At 39.1% G+C, this 19458-nt stretch overlaps 1 protein-coding gene across 6 annotated transcripts in view; it reads right to left on the reverse strand.

The window, feature by feature from the left end:
* Positions 1-19458, reverse strand: part of ATP1B4 (ATPase Na+/K+ transporting family member beta 4) — a 541897-nt gene that overhangs the window by 149124 nt on the left and 373315 nt on the right. For all 6 annotated transcript variants that reach the window (XM_044057342.1, XM_044057343.1, XM_044057344.1 and 3 more), the window contains one exon: positions 2451-2507. In XM_044057342.1, coding sequence (XP_043913277.1) covers positions 2451-2507 — 57 coding nt within the window. The remainder of the gene's footprint in view (positions 1-2450; positions 2508-19458) is intronic.

Genomic DNA, 19458 nt, shown 5'->3' on the forward strand with positions numbered 1-19458 from the left:
ACTTTAATTTTAACCTCCGATCCCTCATATATTCTTCTAATCAACCTTATTTTTTTCAAGAAATGCAAATGCTTCCATTGCCCTGCTCATAAATCTTTACATAATCTTGAGAAGTCATGTCATGCGTCTTCTCTCTCCTGGTCAGAAAAGAGTATTATTTCCATACCTCAGGAATCTATTCCCTATAGATACAGCCCAGCACCCTGTTTGCTGCTGTTAGTAGCTTCTTACACTACTCCCGTTGGCCCAGAATGGTGAAATAATCACTGCCAGGTTCTTTTTTTTTTTTTGCCTTAGCACTTCACGGGTGATTAAATTGCACCTGGGTCACTGTGGTTGAAGTGCCATTCTTTGGATTTTTCTGCATTAAACCTTCATTGCAGACTACCAAGCCACCTACCTAGTCTTCCTTTCCAGGTTCTTTCTAGGGCTTTCCGCATACTCCATGGCAGCCCCTAGCTTTGTATCATCTGCAAGCAGGTTTAGCCTGTTCTCTGTTCACTCAGATATCCCTCAGACAAGTGTTATGAAGATCACAGGCCCAGAAATGACCTGGGTGGGACTGCACACTGGTCATACACCTTGCACAATGACAACAATTTGCCACCCACCTTGTCTTATTCTTTAACTCAGACTCTAACCAGTCCCTCATTTTCTAACCCTTCCTTCCAATTTACTTATCAATTGTCCTTATGAGACCATGTAGAGTGCTTTATTGAAATACGGGTAGGCTATGTCCATCAGAACTCCCTTGTCAAGTCCCTGCATGATCTACTTGTAAATCTGATTCATACCTGACTCTCCTTCTGTCATTAATTTTTGTTGGCTGATTTCCTGCAGGTTGATGTATTCCAGAAAATAAATGAGTCTTTGCTACAGATTTTCCACTATGATCTACCAGTTACTGATGTCAGGCAGAGGGCTGTGTAACTTATTTTTTGTTCTCACTCATGCAGAAAAAACATGATCACTGTCTTTCAGTCCATTTGTAATTTACATTCAACAGTGATCTGTCAGCAATCTCTGGTGGATGATCAGTAACTTACAGGCTAAGCTTCTGAGTATATTAGAGGCAGCCTATTTCACCCTTGTGCTTCATCTTCAGTTAAGTTAGATAATTCTCCCTCAAACTCATCTCTCTTTACTCTTGTGTGTCTAATGCATTCTCATTTTGCACTTACTCCCTCCCAGCAAATACTTTCCCTTTCGTTTCCATTGAAATGAAGTATTTATTCAATAATTCAGCTGTCTCTCCATCACCTCTGAGCTGCTTCCTGAGTTTAGTTAGTCTTGTTCCTCCTTTCATAGCTTGATAAGAGCTGCACCTCTCTCCTCCTGTGTTTTATGCCTGACGAAACCCTTGCTAATTTTGACTCCATACTTACCACTGATGTTCTTACTTTTGTCACTGCTCATTTCTTTGCTTCGTCTAGACTGCTTCCTTAAACTATTCCATCCTACTTTTCATTTCTTATACTCTCTCTCTTTCATCCATTTCTCTAGTCCCACTTTCTAGTACAGCCACTTTGGTTTTCTCCTTTCTTTACCTTTTTTAAATTCTGCTTCCATAGTCCTAATTAATTAATCTCCTGCACATGCCCACAGTTTATTTGTTCCTTCAGACTTCCTCTGTGTAACTCATTCTTTATTTTTTCTGTAGCTGTTCATAGTCTTTCCCTTGTAATCCCCATACCTCTGTCTTTGCCCTTGGCTTTATAGTTTCTCCCCACAATAAACCACACAGTGGCATTATTAATATTGTCTAGGGACTCCTTCATCTCAGCATCTCTCTCCTTTTGTGTTTTGATTAGTTTCACATCTCAAATCTAATTTTTTCTTGTACATCCACCTGAAGGAGTGGGTATGGTTGGTTCTATCCAGCTTTTAACAACAGAGAAGCTGGAAGGATGAACTCCTGAAGGAAATGGGAGGTGAATTCAGCAAAATGTCATGCTTGTACTGGCTGATTAGAATCAGATCTGGAACGTTTGTATCATAGAGAGACAGGAAGCTGCAAGAGGCTTAAGGATTTTTGTGGATCAGATGGAAAGTGGGTAGAATACAAATGTTGTACTTAGTACTTAACAACAGTGCACATCTGCAAGAGTACATGTGAGTTGGTGACAATTTTATTTTTGCTTCCTTTTTTCTGCTGGTCATTCTGTCTAATTTTGTCTGCACATACTACCTCAATTATCCCCAAAGGCTGACTGACCTGTAGTCACTTTGTTCTTTCCAAGGGTGACATAACTTGTATCTACTATGATGTCACAGCATAGCACAATGACCAAATGCATTTAACACTGTCTTGGTACATAAAATGCAGCACTTATTTTCATTTCCATACATGTTAATTTGTTTCCCTACATATACATTTACAGTGTTCACATACTATTCAGGCACACACAAGCACAAATTACCGATTCAGTTCTTCCATAGTTGAAACATACCTGAATTTCACAGGTTACTGCAATTGGCTTTCCATGGCCAGGTTTATAACCAATTATCTAGAAAATAGCATAGAAAACCATTTAGACTAAGTTTAATTGTACAGTACACAAACAGTAAATAAAATATGTTTACTATACTATAAATCAGGAGGTATAAGTACTCTCAAATATAGCCCTTTTTTATTTAATTGATTTGTTTCAGAAAACTGCTCCTGAATATCTGAGAATCTGCTGCTTGTCCATCCTAGAGGAAGCTGGTGGCGCTGGCCAAGTACATATGTGGCACCCAGTGGAGCACTAGGTGTTCCATACATGGAATATGAGCCTGTGAGTATGTACTGCTATCATACGATATGCATGCAGCTGAGTCAGCATGTGGAGACACACTGTCTGTGGCTGGTTGCCTGCATTAGAGCTCTGAGAGCCAACATGAGGGAGGGGATGCTCCACTAGAGGATGAGGAGGCTACTCCACAGGACCAGCAAGATGGCCTTTTCCCTACCACCTGACTCACACTGTTTTGGATAAAAATGGCCTAACTGGGCTCCTTCTGCAGAAATTAATTGGCCACAGAGCTCTCACCTAGCCTGAGGAGTGCTCAGCTCTCTTCCCGCAGTCGGGTGCAGGCAGAAGGGCAATAGAGCCATTTCTGTGGCACAGGGAATCTGATAAACTGTGAACTTTAATAGTCTAAGTTGCAGTTTTTCTGAGTAAATAATTACAGAACATTTTACAGAGAAAATCTACAAACTGCATATGCAGAGAGTTTTAAAACAGTCACATGATTTAACTGTAATAAAAACAAAAATATTAATTTAAAAGTTCAACATCTTTAAGACAAAGTTAGATGATAACTTGATCTTTTATTTTTCTAGACTGTGAAGTAATTTTCATCTTACCTGATACTGAACACAATAGCCATCTTGTCTGTATTTACATGTTTTAGTATGACCTGAATTTACAGCACAATTGAACATATCTTGTCTTTTGGAGATGTGTGTGTGTGTGTGTGTGTGTGTGTGTGTGTGTGTGTGTGTGTGTGTGTGTGTGTGTGTGTGTGTGTGTGTGTGTGTGTGTGTGTGTGTGTGTAGGTGTATGTGCACACACAAATATTTGGGGGGTGTAGGAGTCTTGATGTTAATCTTTTCAGCAAATTTGTTTCACATTTACTAGATCCAGTGGCACAAAGGGAGAAAGTTTGACTATAGCTAGGGAACCCTAGCTTAATTTGTGGCTTGGGCCCTTTAAGGAGTTGGCAGGGTAGGGTGGGTGTGCTCAACCTTGGGGGAGGGGAAAGCAGAGCAGGATGCATACTTAATACATTGCCTTGGAGGAGGGGAAGTTGAAATATCCATCCTGGGGATGGGCTATGGTTCACTTATCCAACAGCTGGGGGTTACTTCATAGAAAGCATATGTGAGTATGCACTTGTAAGGGGAAAGGTACTGTGGACACTTGCAGTGATGTGGGTAGCACCCCCACTCCCAAAGCTGAGGTTAGACCATACACAAAAATTGTCTTCGTAGCTGTGATGTTCACAAGGACAAAAAGCACCCTCATAGCTGTTTGGTTGCTAGTACCCCTCCAGATATCTCTCACCCCATCATGGGCCAAGCATTTCCAGTGGTGTAGAGACTGAATGAGCATGTTCAGTTGGATACAGACTTGATGATTAGAAGGCATGAGGGGGTGCTAACTCTTTACATCACCAATACAGGATGCTTTACATCTTACACTCCCTAAATTACAATACTTTCCCCTAACTCACAATAATTCTGAGCAAATAATGATTACCCTTAATTGCAAAGATTTGGCTGCAAAGATTATTCTTAATTGCAAAGATTTGATCTAGAAATGTCATATTTTATATGTAGTACAATTTCCCATTCTTACAAAATCCTTCATAGAATTTCTTACATTTTATGATACTGATATGTCAGCATTTGGATTCCTCTACATTGATCATATTAAGTCTAGCTTCATATAGCACTGAGTTTTCTTCCTGAATAATTTGAAAGCTAGAATTACTGACTGTTTTGTTAGATTATGAAGTCCTGTTATAAGCACCTAAATACAGTGCACTGCTCTGTGACACCGGGACATAGAATGAAGTGATGAAGATTACTGAAGCTCAAGATTAGCCTGTCTGGCAAAATACTACTTGTGGCGACTTGTGACAACATACCTAAGAACTAATACTCTAACAACAAGTAAGTCAACTGCTGCTCAGCTCTTGTGACGACATACTCACTTTGTCTAGAGTACATTATAAAATTCCAACTTTTTGATTTGCATTTTATGTAAAATTTGAAGTATACAGAGAACTTCCATTTGGATGTTCAGGAAAAGAAAACTGCTGAGGTAATGCTATGAAGGCCGTGATGTGATATGAAATTCCAGAGTGAATGACAACTGAAAACTGGAAATTTACTGTCTGAATATTTAGGAATATCCTCCATGCTGTCATTAGGTTGTATCTTTGGATACACATGTCTGCCATTGTCACTGCTTTTACTGATACCGGAGGTCTTGATCCTGCAGTTATCATTAACATTGATAATGTTGAAGGTGTTCAAGTAGCTGTATTTGGAGGTCCACAGCAAGGACTTTCTGTATCTGACCTGCTTGCTATGGATGCTGCTGAGAATTTTCATAGTTCACACACCAAATCCAGTATGGCTGTATTACCATGGTCAATTATTACTTTGTTACGAACACTGAGCAACAAATGGATTGCTGACACATTTATCAAAAGCATGCTTCAAGAGGATCACACAAATTCTTAAGTGAAATTGTTCAGCAGTACAAACATGCATCCTCTGTATCATAGCCCTCTTGAAACAATTGTTGTCAATAAAATACAAACATGTTTCATTGAACACAAGATAATTCCCTTCATTGCTCTCCATTACTAAAAATTGGAGTAAACATTTTTAAAATTCAGAGAATCTTGCTTTCAATTTAGACCTCCAAGCAAATTTATCCATATCAAGAATAGACATACAAATAGAAAAAAATCTGGTCAGTACCCAATTTTTGTCCATAAACAATTGAGTCTTGCCCAATGAAAAAGAGTGATTTGAGTTTTATTCAACAAACGATAGTCTTCAACATCATCCCATAAGCTGACCAAATACTTGTGACAGCTTCAGCGTTTGCACCAGCCTTGCCCTGAACATCAGAAATGCCTCTCGGTGTATTCATCTTTGAAGTCCACTTAGTGAACTTGCTGCTCATTCATTTGAGTTACCTGAGAGCATGAATAACACCTTTTCCCCTTCAACAATGTTTATGGCAAGAGCTTTGCCATTTTGAGTCTCAGGATCATATTCCTTGATTGCACTGAGTGCTGCTTGTGAATCATCAAATGTCATAAATCCTTTCAGAAAACGTATGCTTAAAAATGATACAAAAGGCAAACCTTTCAACTTTTTAGCATGTTACAGCTTCAGAGAAAACCCAAATCAAGCCATTCTTCTTGGCATCTACAAACTATAGTCATTCTTGTAAACACCCTCATCTCCAACTTTATACATTTTATTTGGGTGCCACAATAAAGTCAACAACTAGTCTTAAAAGATTTAAATCTCACCACCTTTGGGCTTATCTTCTTCCATCTTGTCAAGCATAAATAACACCCATTCAGGTATGAACTGCATGCAGCCTAGCTAATTCCACCAATATAGTTTCAACATTAATGGCAAAGTTACTGTCTTCCACCTTTGCAAGGATCCATATGAATATTCTAACTTTGAGCTCTGTGGTTTTTCCTACCAATTTTTCTTTTAACAGTTCCACATCAACTGCAGGGTAACATTTTGGCCGCTGAGATCATCAAACGTGACTGCATTTTCTCAATGCGTGTAGCATGTAAGATCATCACTTCTACCATTTCTACACCTCACTTGTTCAATAGTATTACAAAACTGTCCTGCTTGTCTGTCCTTCATCTCTTTAATCCAACTAATAATTCCTTTCATGGTCCGACCCATTTTTGTCAACATTTCAGGAAATACAATCCACCATTCTGTTCTCTACCATGCAATCAGCAACCATTTCAAGTCTTAAAGGGAGTGCTCAGCTTTTTTTCAGACTCCATTTTTGCGCGTTTACTACGTTTTGTCACATAAACCAACTTTCCTGCTCATGAACTTCACCAAAACAAGGCTATCTTTCTTTCTATTTTTCTTTCAAACAGCCAGAATGAATTTTTTAAATTCATTTTTATAGAATCCAGTGTCTGGGGCTGGTGCGGAGATTGAGACTGCTGATAAAGCATCATTCAGCTGCCTGGGTGTATTTTAACCCTCTCACCCTATGGCAGGCTTTGCAAGCTTTACAATGGCTGCCTTCAGAAGGTGCATTCGTGCTTCTGTGCATGTGCAATGCACAAGCCAAGTGGTATACTGCTTGCAGCAGGGAGCTCACCAGACTCTTCATGCTGTTACTGCAGTGAGCCTAGGCAGCCCACCTCAGGATGGTAGAACCAAAAACGGCTACTGACTCCCATCCTTTCCGATACTATCCCTCCAGTGCCTGTGCTGTTAGTAAAACACAGGTTTCCCACAGTGCAGTCAGAGCCTGGTCCCTCTGTGCTACAGCAACAGAGGGTTCATGCAACAGCAACAGACCAACATTTGGGGGTTCCAGAAGTTCTCTATACTTATTATAATTGTGGGATTTCCAGGTTTCTTTCCTTTTCTTATAGTCATGTTATTTATATTCTTTCTTTTGTTTTTGGTACTTTCTGCTGCTATCTGATATTTTTTTTCCTTCTGGTTTGAATTACATTCTTATTCCTCTCAGAAATGCTTCTATTAATCTGAGGACAGATGTAATTTTTAACTTGTTTCCTTCATGGTTTAGGATTTACACTATGTTTGCATGTGATGATGTCAGTAAATACAAATGCAGCTCCATAATTGCAGACCTGTACTTATAGTTGGGAGCATGCTAGTCTGCTGAAAGCAATTTCAGTGAGCACAAAGAAACTGAAGCCAGTTTGCAGAAACTGCCTTCCACAAAAGCGGAGATTGCTTTTTTCTCCACTATTGTGCCATCTCAGAATTGATATACATATATATATATATATATATATATATATATATATATATATATATATATATATATGTGTGTGTGTGTGTGTGTGTATATATATATATATATATATATATATATATAAATAATTCTGGGGGTGTGGGGTGCAGGGGGGCTTAAACTCCTGCAAAAAAAATTGTTTCAATGTTTGCTGAAGGCGTTTTTGGTGATCTTGTTTGATTTTATTTGCATTTGTCAATATTGTCTTCATTCAATCAACATGAACCCCTTATAGTCAATTTCAAGGAGGCCCATACCTCCTTCACTCTGAGGGATATATAGTCTTGCCATGGGCTGTTTATATATATATATATATATATATATATATATATATATATATATATATATATATATATATACACACACACACACATTTTTTTTTCTTGTCCAACTACTAATCCAGTCCTTTGGGGGTCAGTCAATCACACCGAAGCTATATTTTAGAACAGGAACAACAAACAGATTTATAACTTGATATTTATTCCTAGATCTCAAGTCAGTTTTCAGTATTTGTTTTAGTCTTCTAAAATATTCCTCCCTAAGCTTTGTTCTCATTTAATCACACTTTATTGCTGATTCTTCATCCTTTTCCAGGTATTTCTATACTATCTCCTGTTAAAGTTCTTTTAGATCACATTCCTCTCCCAAGTTCATATTTTCTTCATGCTTCAATTTTCCTGCTATAAATACTGGTTTTGTACATTTATCAAGGTCAAATGTCATTCTTATATCATTTGAAAAAAATGTTCACCATTTGTAGTTGTGTTTCAAGTGCTTGTCTGATGAGCTGTACAAGTTTAAATTAACCATAAAAAGTAGATGTCATTGGGGTTGAAATTTGGAAGACCAAACATTCATATGAGCAAATTCTTTTTGCTGCTGTAAATAGAGATGAAACCCATATGAGTGAATGCTCTTTTTAATGGTGTTTCAGCTGGCTGCTTTCTTTGTGAGATCATGTTGTAGCTGGGTCAGTGAATTTGCCCTTACCCCACTGTTGTATGATCTCCAAGTTGGTATATATAACCAGCAGGGGGTGTAGAGGTGCAGGTGGGCTTTGCCCCTTGTAAAAAAAAAATATTTTATTTGTTGTTTTCAATAATTTTAGATTCGCTCTAAAACGACTGCTTTTTTTTTCATTCAGTCTTTTTTGCATTCAATATTTCATGAAACAATCGTTAGTAGGTAATGTTGGTTTATGGCTAAGTTGTAACCCTAACCTCATCTTTTAAGTAAACAGCTTAATGGATTAAGGACAATACAAAACAGCAGTAGTGACAAAGACTTTCCTTGGAATATCCCCTCATTGAATTTGTACCCATGGGATACGAATTTTCCCTTTTTCATGTTTCAGTTGTAAAGTGGTTTGTCGCAGTTGCACAGTAACTGCTATGTAATTTTTCAGTGTAGGATATATTTGTATACATCTGTAAGTATTCTATAATGCATGAATCAAATGCTGTCAAATACTTTTTTGTAATCTACGCATGCCATACTTAAATTCTACTTCTTTTTATAACTTTCCATTATGGCTTTGTTTCACTACAGAGGATCCTTTGTTGAATACGATTTGGTGTTATTACTTTTCTATTCTGTTGCCACCATTGCATTTTTTCTAAGTCCCTACAAACTCTGTATAAATTCCAATATTGTTGGATGGTGAGTTATTGGTCTATATTTCTTAGGATGTCTTGTAGGCTCACTGTTAAGGAAAATAATGTTTTTCCTGTTGTTAACCAGTTGGTGTTCATTTGGAATGTGCATGTAAATCATTTTGCCCAGAGCTGAATCAATGTACCAAGGTTTTAACACTTTTAGCTAGATGTCAGGTACTGCATCTGGATCTGAAGTTTTTCACTTTGGAGCTTTACTAATTTTGTCTCAATATGCAGGTAAAAACCTATATACATTGATCAAATTACTTAGATCAGGCTATGAAACTAGATGAACACCTAAAACTGAGGGAAACAACAACCTCTTCTTTAATGATGCCAAAAAACTAAAGAGAAAACACACTGTAGCAGACCATCATTGCTACTTCATTCCATTTCATATCATTTATATTAGAAATTCTTAGTGTTTTCTTTTAACCCATCTATCCATTGAGCAGCTTTGTTAAATTCAACAAGGTCTTTACAAATACTACTCTAACATTTATTGATTTTTTTTTTCTTTTTTTAGTTAAGTGTTGATATTGCTTTAGCTTCCCTTAGCAATTTTCTATAAAATCTTTTTTGGGCATCATTGAATTGATTGTTTTGTGATTTTCCTTTATATTTGTTTGTGTACCCTTTTAAGTTCTTCTGCTTGTACTGATATTTTAGTTTGTTACTGAAGATGGTGTAAGATAAATCCTCTTCTATTTTTGATGTGTCTTACTTTTACCATGCCTATATTTCTAAGAGTTTTTGACGATCTCCCAATCAACGAATGTTAAATAAATATATTCCCTGTTTTATATAGTCCAGTTTCAGAGTTGCTGATCCCTGGACTTTGTTTGTAGTTCCTGTTACTGATTCTTTGCCTAATTTGGAAGTAGGAAGTTCCCTTGCTTACCAGTGGGAGTGGGAAGCATTGAGCTGCCTGTTGGTCCAGTTTTGTGAGGTTTCAGCCAGTAACTTGTAGTCTATTGGTCATTTTGGGCCAGTTCCTAGCTTTTTTCAGCCCCCTGATATAAAACACGCTAAACGCACGTTTTCCAGCTTGTACCTACTCAGCACAGATCCTCGTGGTAGCCAGCAGAGTAATCCAGGCTTCAGAGAGCTAAAAAAGCGACTTTACCTGATTTAAGTATATTTTTTTGGCTTTCCACTTCTAATTACCTAGCGACTGTATTTCGCCTGCTTGCTGATACATTGTATTTGTTTTTCTGCATTTATTCTGTTATTGCACTTGAATTCTCATTTTGTTACTTTTAAAATCTGTAATTGTTGCAAATTGTTTCTGTAGGCTGTGATAGCCGATTTATAGCATTTAAAAGTGTCTACTGTATCTGTTTCTGCTTGTTTCTGAAAAAAAAAAAAAAAAAATATATATCTCTTGTTTTTCCGCCTTACTGAGCTAGAGTAGTCCAGTTTCAGAGTTGCTGATCCCTGGACTTTGTTTGTAGTTCCTGTTACTGATTCTTTGCCTAATTTGGAAGAGGAAGTTTCCTTGCGTACCAGTGGGAGTGGGAAGCATTGAGCTGCCTGTTGGTCCAGTTTTGTGAGGTTTCAGCCAGTAACTTGTAGTCTATTGGTCGTTTTGGGCCAGTTCCTAGCTTTTTTCAACCCCCTGATATAAAACATGCTAAACGCGCGTTTTCCAGCTTGTACCTACTCAGCACAGATCCTCGTGGTGGCCAGCAGAGTAATCCAGGCTTCAGAGAGCTAAAAAAGCGACTTTACCTGATTTAAGTATATTTTTTGTGGCTTTCCACTTCTAATTACCTAGCGACTGTATTTCGCCTGCTTGCTGATACATTGTATTTGTTTTTCTGCATTTATTCTGTTATTGCACTTGAATTCTCATTTTGTTACTTTTAAAATCTGTAATTGTTGCAAATTGTTTCTGTAGGCTGTGATAGCCGATTTATAGCATTTAAAAGGGTCTACTGTATCTGTTTCTGCTTGTTTCTGAAAAAAAAAAAAAAAAATCTCTTGTTTTTCCTGCCTTACTTAGCTAGAGTAGTCCAGTTTCAGAGTTGCTGATCCCTGGACTTTGTTTGTAGTTCCTGTTACTGATTCTTTGCCTAATTTGGAAATAGGAAGTTCCCTTGCTTACCAGTGGGAGTGGGAAGCATTGAGCTGCCTGTTGGTCCAGTTTTGTGAGGTTTCAGCCAGTAACTTGTAGTCTATTGGTCGTTTTGGGCCAGTTCCTAGCTTTTTTCAGCCCCCTGATATAAAACACGCTAAATGCGAGTTTGCGCAATTTAGCACAATTTAGCGCGTTTTAGCGCGGAGTTGCCACTGTTGCACACAAGAGCAGCGGCGGTTAAATAAGGTTAAACTATTCGGCCCACCTAAATTACACTCTTCAAATTTTCCCTTAAAACTACCTTCCTTGAGCTGTACTGCTGATCTAACCAGCGTATCCTATAACTGAAAGGTTCATCTCTACTTGATTCCCAAGTAGACTATTCTCTATCTGTAAGCATAGCACTTACTCCTACAGTACTTGCACCTTGATAAAGCACTCTTATTATAGATAGTACCCCACCAGCATAAAACCCACTTCCCCCGGAGTCCTTTGAAAGTCTTTTTATCTACTACTTCTAGTATGTCGAGGGATCAGTTGCTAGTGTCCTCTCCTGCTCAACTGGTGAACCTGGGAATATTGAGGCAATGTTACAATTGCCTCATGTACACAGACAATCCTCTCCTTCTCCCACAAAACACAAATACATGCGAGAGATGCAACTATACGGCCAAACTGGAGGCTGAGCTCTCTCAACATAGGACTAGAAAGACCAGACAGGAGGAGAAGGAAACCACACACAATACATACCCAGTCACACATAGTAGCATCACAACTTCAAATCATACACATAATCACACAAAGACATACTCAGAGGCTCTGATCAAAAATCTACTAAAACAGCAGAGGCCACCAAAGCAGACACCCAAACAACTACCACCTCAGGACCCAACACATGCAACACATAGACCACACAGTCAGAGTGTCAAACAGTCACAGCCCTTAAGGCCAAACACAATGCCAGACACACTTGTCATTGGTGACTCCATAGTCAGACACACTGACGTCCCGCTCACCAGACTGAGTAAGGAGAAGGTCACAGTAAGCTGCCTGTCGGGTGCTAGAATCCGCCACATAACGCAAGCACTCAGGTCTCTCAACAGCAGGTACAAGTACGACTCAGTCATTGTCCACGCTGGTGTCAACGACCTGAGACGTACCTCCTTGGACTACATGAAAAGGGACATCGAGGAGCTCTCTGATTATGTAGCCCAGGCAGGTATGACCCTGACCTTGAGCAGTATCCTACCTTCACCTAGAATGATCCCACAATACAGTGATAAGATGATCAGCTTTAATAATTGGCTTAAATTCTGGTGTCATTCAAAGGGGATCCAATGTCTGTCTGCCTGGGATGACATGCTGGACAAGCCACGCTACTTCGCAAGGGACGGCTTGCACCTGTCACCCCTGGGCTTCCGGATATTGGCAAAGGCTCTTGCCACCCCCATAGTGCCTTTTTTAGGCAAGGCTCAAATTCTAAACCTACCACCCTAGAACACCAAAAAGAAAAAAAACTAAGGGTAATGCTGCTCAATGCCAGAAGTCTCAATCTCAAGATGCACGCACTCAAGGCCCTTCTCAATATGGAGAACATCGATGTCTGTGCTGTGATGGAAACCTGGTTTAAGACTCCTGAGAGTACCCCAGCACTAACAGGTTTCACCTCATATCATGCGTTCCGACCCCAAAATCCGGACAACACCAAGAAAGGAGGGGGGGTGTCCATATTCATAAAGGACACCCACACCTCAAGGTTGGTGGCAACGCACGATGCATCGGAGACCATCCATGTGCAATTAACCATAGGCAAGACTGCTCTGCAATTTGTAGCATGTTACAGGCCACCCTCTCAAACTCAGGAACCTCATATGGCCTTCCTGAAAACATTGGAGGGGATAAATGTATCTCCAAACACCATCATACTAGGTGACTTCAACTACCCTAATATAGACTGGGAACACTACTCAAGCCCAAACACTCTAACCCAAAGATTCCTGGAGTTCCTAAACTCAAACGCCATGGAACAACTAGTCACCATCCCCACAAGAGGAGAAAACATACTTGATCTCATCATCATGAACATGGGATCAAAATGTTCAACACCGGAAGTATACCCCTCACTGGTGAGATCAGATCATAAACTAATCTCGCTGGAGGTCCTCATCCCGCCCCCACCTGAAACAAAAAAGACCACAGTGAAAAACTTCTCAAAAGTCGACTTCACACTTCTAAAAACTAGTGTGGTCTCCTTTAAGGCCCCTGAACCAGTGGTAAACATTACTCAAACCGCTGAATCACTTACAAATGCTTTCTACCAGCACCTACAGGACTGCATGGATCAGGCTATCCCAAACAAAACTAAGACTCTCTGTACCAAAGGCAAGCATCCAGTCTGGTGGACCCCAGCCATAAACAAGCTCTACAACAAAAGGAGGAAGCTACTACAAGATAGAGCAAAATCCTTGAAAGGTAAGACACCTTTGATCATCATAAGTAAAAAAACTAAGAGCTCTCATAAAATCATCCAAGGCAAATTTTGAGAGAAAAATCACCAAGGACTCAAAAGACAATCATAAGGCCTTCTTTAGCTATGTTAGAAACCTAGGAGGAAACTCCCAGATATGCTCAGAATTAGTTCAAAATGATGTGAAAATTACTGAACCTTTACACATTGCCAACATACTGGCTGACAGGTTCAGTGCAAACTTCTCCCCTCCCCAAAAGGAGAGATATCTATACCAGAGGATTGTAGCCCCCCAAACATCTCCAACACCCAGGTGAGAACTGCTCTCACTAAGGCAAAAAACACAGCATCCATGGGACCGGATGGTGTCCCCGGCTGTGTGCTTCACAAACGAGGAATTAAACCCACAATTAGGACAGCTGTTTAATCTTAGCCTCACCTCAGGATATGTACACAAGGAGTGGCGCATGGCGACTGTGGTCCCACTTCATAAGGGCGGTGCCTCCACCGACCCTGGAAATTACCGCCCTATTAGCTTGACAAGCCTTATCTGCAAGGTCATGGAGAGGATCATAATGGAACTCATAAATAAAGACATAGGGAACTTGCAGACTTTGGATCCAACAAAGTTTGGCTTTGTCAAAGGCAGATCCTGCCTCTTAAACTTGGTTGACTTTTTTGAGACAGTCACCAAGGCCATTGATGAGGGAAAGGCAGTCCATACAGCCTACCTCAACCTGGCAAAGGCCTTTGACACAATACCCCACTCAGGTATCATCGAAAAACTCATCAGCTTGAATGTAAACCCATACATCACAAGATGGGTTGCAAACTGGCTAAGTGACAGAACCCACAGGGTCAGAGTTGCTGGAGCCATGTCAGACTCAAAGCCTGTCACTAGTGGTGTCCCACAGGGCTCAGTCCTGGGTACACTCTTGTTCAGCATCTACTTTTCTGAAGTACAAGCAAACAAAGGAGGGTTATGGCTGACAAAGTTTGCAGATGACTGTAAACTGGGCGCCATAGTCGAAAACACATCTGACACAGATATCCTTCAGAAGGGCCTCACAGAAACGGACAACTGGTGCCAGAGCCATGGCCTAAAGTTAAACGCCAAGAAATGCATAGTCATACCTTTCGGGAAAAACAAGGTTACCCCTAGCTGCCATATAGGTGGCAATCCACTGAGCACAGAAGAAGTCATCAGGGATCTGGGGACCCAGGTTGACAGTAGCCTTTCGTTTGACACTCATGTTGCTAAAGTAGTTAGGAAAACCTTCTATATTGCCCACCTGATCATGAAGGGATTCACATCTAGATCAAGGGAGGTCATCGTCCCCCTGTACTCATCACTCATTAGACCTATGATTGAGTACAATGCCCTGTTCGGAATGTATCTGACCTGACACCTGCTGCAGCTTGAAAGGCCCCAAAAGTTCCTCACCAAAAGGATAAAGGGTCTCAAAAATATGTCTTATGCTGCCCGACTGAAAGAACTCCAGCTCTATTCAGTCTCATACCGCTTGCTCAGAGGTGACCTGTGCCTGACATATAAGGCCATGTCAAACCCAGATTTGATGAATATGCTTCACCTCAAAAAATCTAGATCCCTCAGAACCACAAGGGCGGGAGACTTAAACCTTGACACGGTTATAAATAGAACGTGCTGGAGGGACAGATTCATCTCCCAGAGACTCCCTATGCTGTGGAACAAAATCCCGGTACATGTGAGGCAGAGCACCTCGCTGGCCTTGTTCAAGAGAAATCTTGACCAATGGATGGGAGATCGCAGATATACCCCAGGGATTACTTCAGTGTCACTGCTTGACAGAGGCACAGCAAAATAATAGGCATAGTTTTTATTCAAACTAAAGGGGAGGCGAAAGCCACATAACTATGGGCTAGGCTTATAAATGCCCTTGGGCAGATAGCCTAGTATGAACCTATGAACCTATGAACCTATGTACCTATAATAGGGATGCTTCTTGCTTTAGTTGTTTAATAGTTTTCTTTATTCAATGCTTCCACAATGACATTCTATTTGTTCCTTTCCTTTTATCTGTTACTCTTAATTTCTGTTGTAGCAGTGTATTTATCTGCACAGCATTGTATTCCATTTATTTCTACTACATCACATGAGTCTCTTTTAGTAGCCCCAGTTAATGAGATCATCTATTTTGTCAGTCTTCTAAGACTTAGGTCTTATTCACTTTCTGTAAACTTTTTCTCTCATCTGTCTTAATATGATTACCTTTCCACTGCCTTTTTTTCCAGTCCTGGCACCAGTGCCTATGCCACAAGCGGGCATTTTATTATCCTGCAGATACATCTCAACCTTTTTGAGCAAGACATCTGGACAAAACCTTAAATAAAAGTGGGACAAAGGCCCCAAAATATGGACACTTTTAAATACTGCTCTTATAAACTTAGAAAGTTGATAGAATAACAAGTTTTGCATTAGCATGAATTTTCTGAATGGTATGAAGTCTAAAAGTCAAAAGTCTGTCATTAATTTCTAACTTCAATCTCTAATGATTTGCCATTAATTGATCAGAAACCTACAATTTCAAGAAAAATGGACCAAAAATATGAAGCAAAAATCTGGATATTCTGTGAAAATCTGTACAGTTGAGAGGTATGATCCTGCATTATCCTGGCACTTGTGCACCTAGATTTCCTTTTCTTCCTTAGCCTGTCTTTCTCTATTGTACATAAAATACAGTATTTACACACCATATACATGTTAGAACAAATGGTAAAAAAAAATGTAAAGTCTATCAGTTCAGGCATCCTTGGCCAGTAAAGTACACCACAAGCCCTTCCTTTTAGGTTTGACTCGTCTTATTTAATATTTGTTCTTGTAGTTGACTAAGAATAATGATTCTGTCATCTTTGAATGAAAATCCTTGACTACAACAAAGCTCATTCCTAATATGGAAAATACATGTATGACTGAATTTATGACTTGGGTGATCTACAGCCACTTGAGCCCCAGCTGCTCAAATTCCAGTAACTTGCATCCAGGGACTTGAACAGCTGTAACCCCATCATAGCAGCTGCTTGTGCTCAAAATAAAATGTGAGTTCAAAAACACTTCAAAACTTTCTGAGTATAGGTGCCTTTTTGGCCAGATGTTTAAGCATTTCAAAACTCCTGTCTTGCTACATTGACCAAAACCATGATATATCATGTTCTAGTAGCTTCCTGAGTAGTACTGTTACATCCGACAAGTTAGGCCTGAGCTTTGGAAAAAAGCCCTTTGGCTGTTCATACATGTCCCATGTATATCACAGAAGTTACATAACCCTGAAGTTTTTTTTTTCTTCAGCTTCAAGCCTCTTTGCATGAATCTGTCTAGCACCATCACCAAATGAATGTCATGTTCCTGCCTTATAAAGAGGCTTAAAGCTGAAGAAAAGTAAATGTTAGGGCTTTTATCTAATGCTGGTAAAGTTACACAAATATGTTGTTGTTGTTGTTGTGTCTTTCGGCTTTTCCCGGTTAGGGGTTGCCACAGTGGAACTCCGGTCTGCTAATGATTGGCAGTTGATTTTTACATGCTGAGTTGCCAGCCCTGACGCACAACCTTCAACAAAGGTATGCCCATTCACGCATGTCTCCACGCAGAAGACCCTCTAGCTGAGAATCGAACCGGACAGCGTCTTACTGTGGGGCGACAACGCTACCGCAGCACCACCACCGCGGAAGCTACATAGTAAATAATTTCATTGCCTTGTCTTGGTATGGTACAAAATCTTTCCAAAATTCAGCCCTAATTTGTCAGCTTAATGACTGTGTTCCTGAATGATATTTTGTGATACTGCTCAGACTTGCAGGGTATATTTGCCACAGCACTTTGTAATAGCTTACATGTTTTGACTCAGAGCAATTTCCAGCATTATAAGATTAATTGCAATAATCTTGGTTTTAGATTTGCTGGTGCACACTATTTAGTGAATTACTTAATAAATGTAGATAATGAAGTATGTTAATCATTCCAAGTACCTCACAACCATTATGACCATTATGTCTGATTGTGTTAAATTTTCTAAGGGTACTACTTGGAACGTTAATGTGTGTGTCTGCACGTCTACTCAGAATCTGGTCAGGGCTGTTCCTCAGACTTTGGTTCATACCCTGAATTTATCAGTAGCATGCATTTTGATTTGTATACTTTATTACACAAATTCCATGGATTAAATATAAATTCACCTAATATACTGCATTCAGTACCTGTATCCAGTTTAAACATAACATCATACATTAATAATCAGCTTATGCAACCAAAAATTATCAGCAGCAAAGGAACCTTTATTGCTCTCCCAAAGATGTGTTACTTTTAAACTATATGACTACAGTGCTCATAAACATTTCCATGTTGTTCTGTTCATTTGTATCTTATGCAAACAAATCTTGCTGGAAGACTTTATTTTAATTTTTTTCAAACATTTGACAAAAAATTTTGTGAACCCCAAATAATATGAAGACTTTATTAACTGGTACACAATGCTCTTTCTCATGCTGTAACCATACTGCTTGCATTGGTTATAGTTACTTCTGCTTGTTTATTACCAGATGCTATTTTGGATAACCACACGTCATACCTTACATTGATTTTATTGTTATTTTTAGTAGTTCTGTGTTTCTCTTTACTTGCACTCACACCTTTTATTTTAAATACTGCCCCCACTTCCTGTCATGCTTTTGCATTGTATGTTTGAAAGCTCACTTTACTCACAGCAAATACTTTGCCCAGTGTCAAGTCAGCTTTCCTTAATAATATGTCTCTGATCTGAACATTGTTGATGATTCCACACAAAATGTTATCTCTTATAAACGAATCATGCCACTGGGCAAATTCATAGTCTTGTGATATATATTTTAACTTAGTTGCATAAGCATGAATTGATTCCTGAACTACTTGCTTCCTGATGAAAAATAGCTTTTCCTATATTACATCAAATCACTGAAATTACATTTCCTCAGATTTCAGACATTGGAAAACATAATTTGAAATTTGTAAAAAAAATCTAAACACACAAAAGCTCTTTTTTTGCAAGATAAAGCCTTTATCTACCCCCATTTGTGGAATTTCAGTTCCCACACCACCCTTAATAATATATACCTATTCCACAGTCATAGAACAGTGGGAAAAGGTAAGAAATAGCAATGCATTCTAGTCTTACACAATAGAAATGTACTGGGTTTCACTGAACTTCAATCACATAATATGATAACACTATTTCTGTAAACTGCATTCATCTGAATGTAGGATAACATGAAAAATAAAAGCCTTATATACGTCATATTATTCTTTGGCTCACAGTCTGCTTGAAACTTGTTTTTCAAGACAGAATTGTTGTCTCTCCCTTATGTTAAAGGTGTCATATACCCTTTATTCCTTCCTTATTTGTGATAAGAAGGAACACTGCATGCTGCACATTTTCCACGTTTTGACACATCCATTCATACTAAGATGTAGGTTAAATATGTGAATCCAGAGTTTCCAATTTTCTGACATTTTTCCATAAAGTGTTAAAACTACTAGTGAGTGCAAAAATGACATTTCAGGCCAAAAATTGAAAAAAATGCGGCTGAAGAACTAGTGGTTTAGTGCACACGAAGTAAGATAAATAGTATTTGCATAATATTTGCAAGCTTGAGAATGAGACTGCTTGGTTTAGAAATACGTTTATTTAATGTTAAGAT

The sequence above is a fragment of the Protopterus annectens genome, chromosome 15.part0 (genome assembly GCF_019279795.1).
Source record: "Protopterus annectens isolate FY-2018-M chromosome 15.part0, PAN1.0, whole genome shotgun sequence".
NCBI classification, from domain to species: Eukaryota; Metazoa; Chordata; order Ceratodontiformes; family Protopteridae; genus Protopterus; species Protopterus annectens.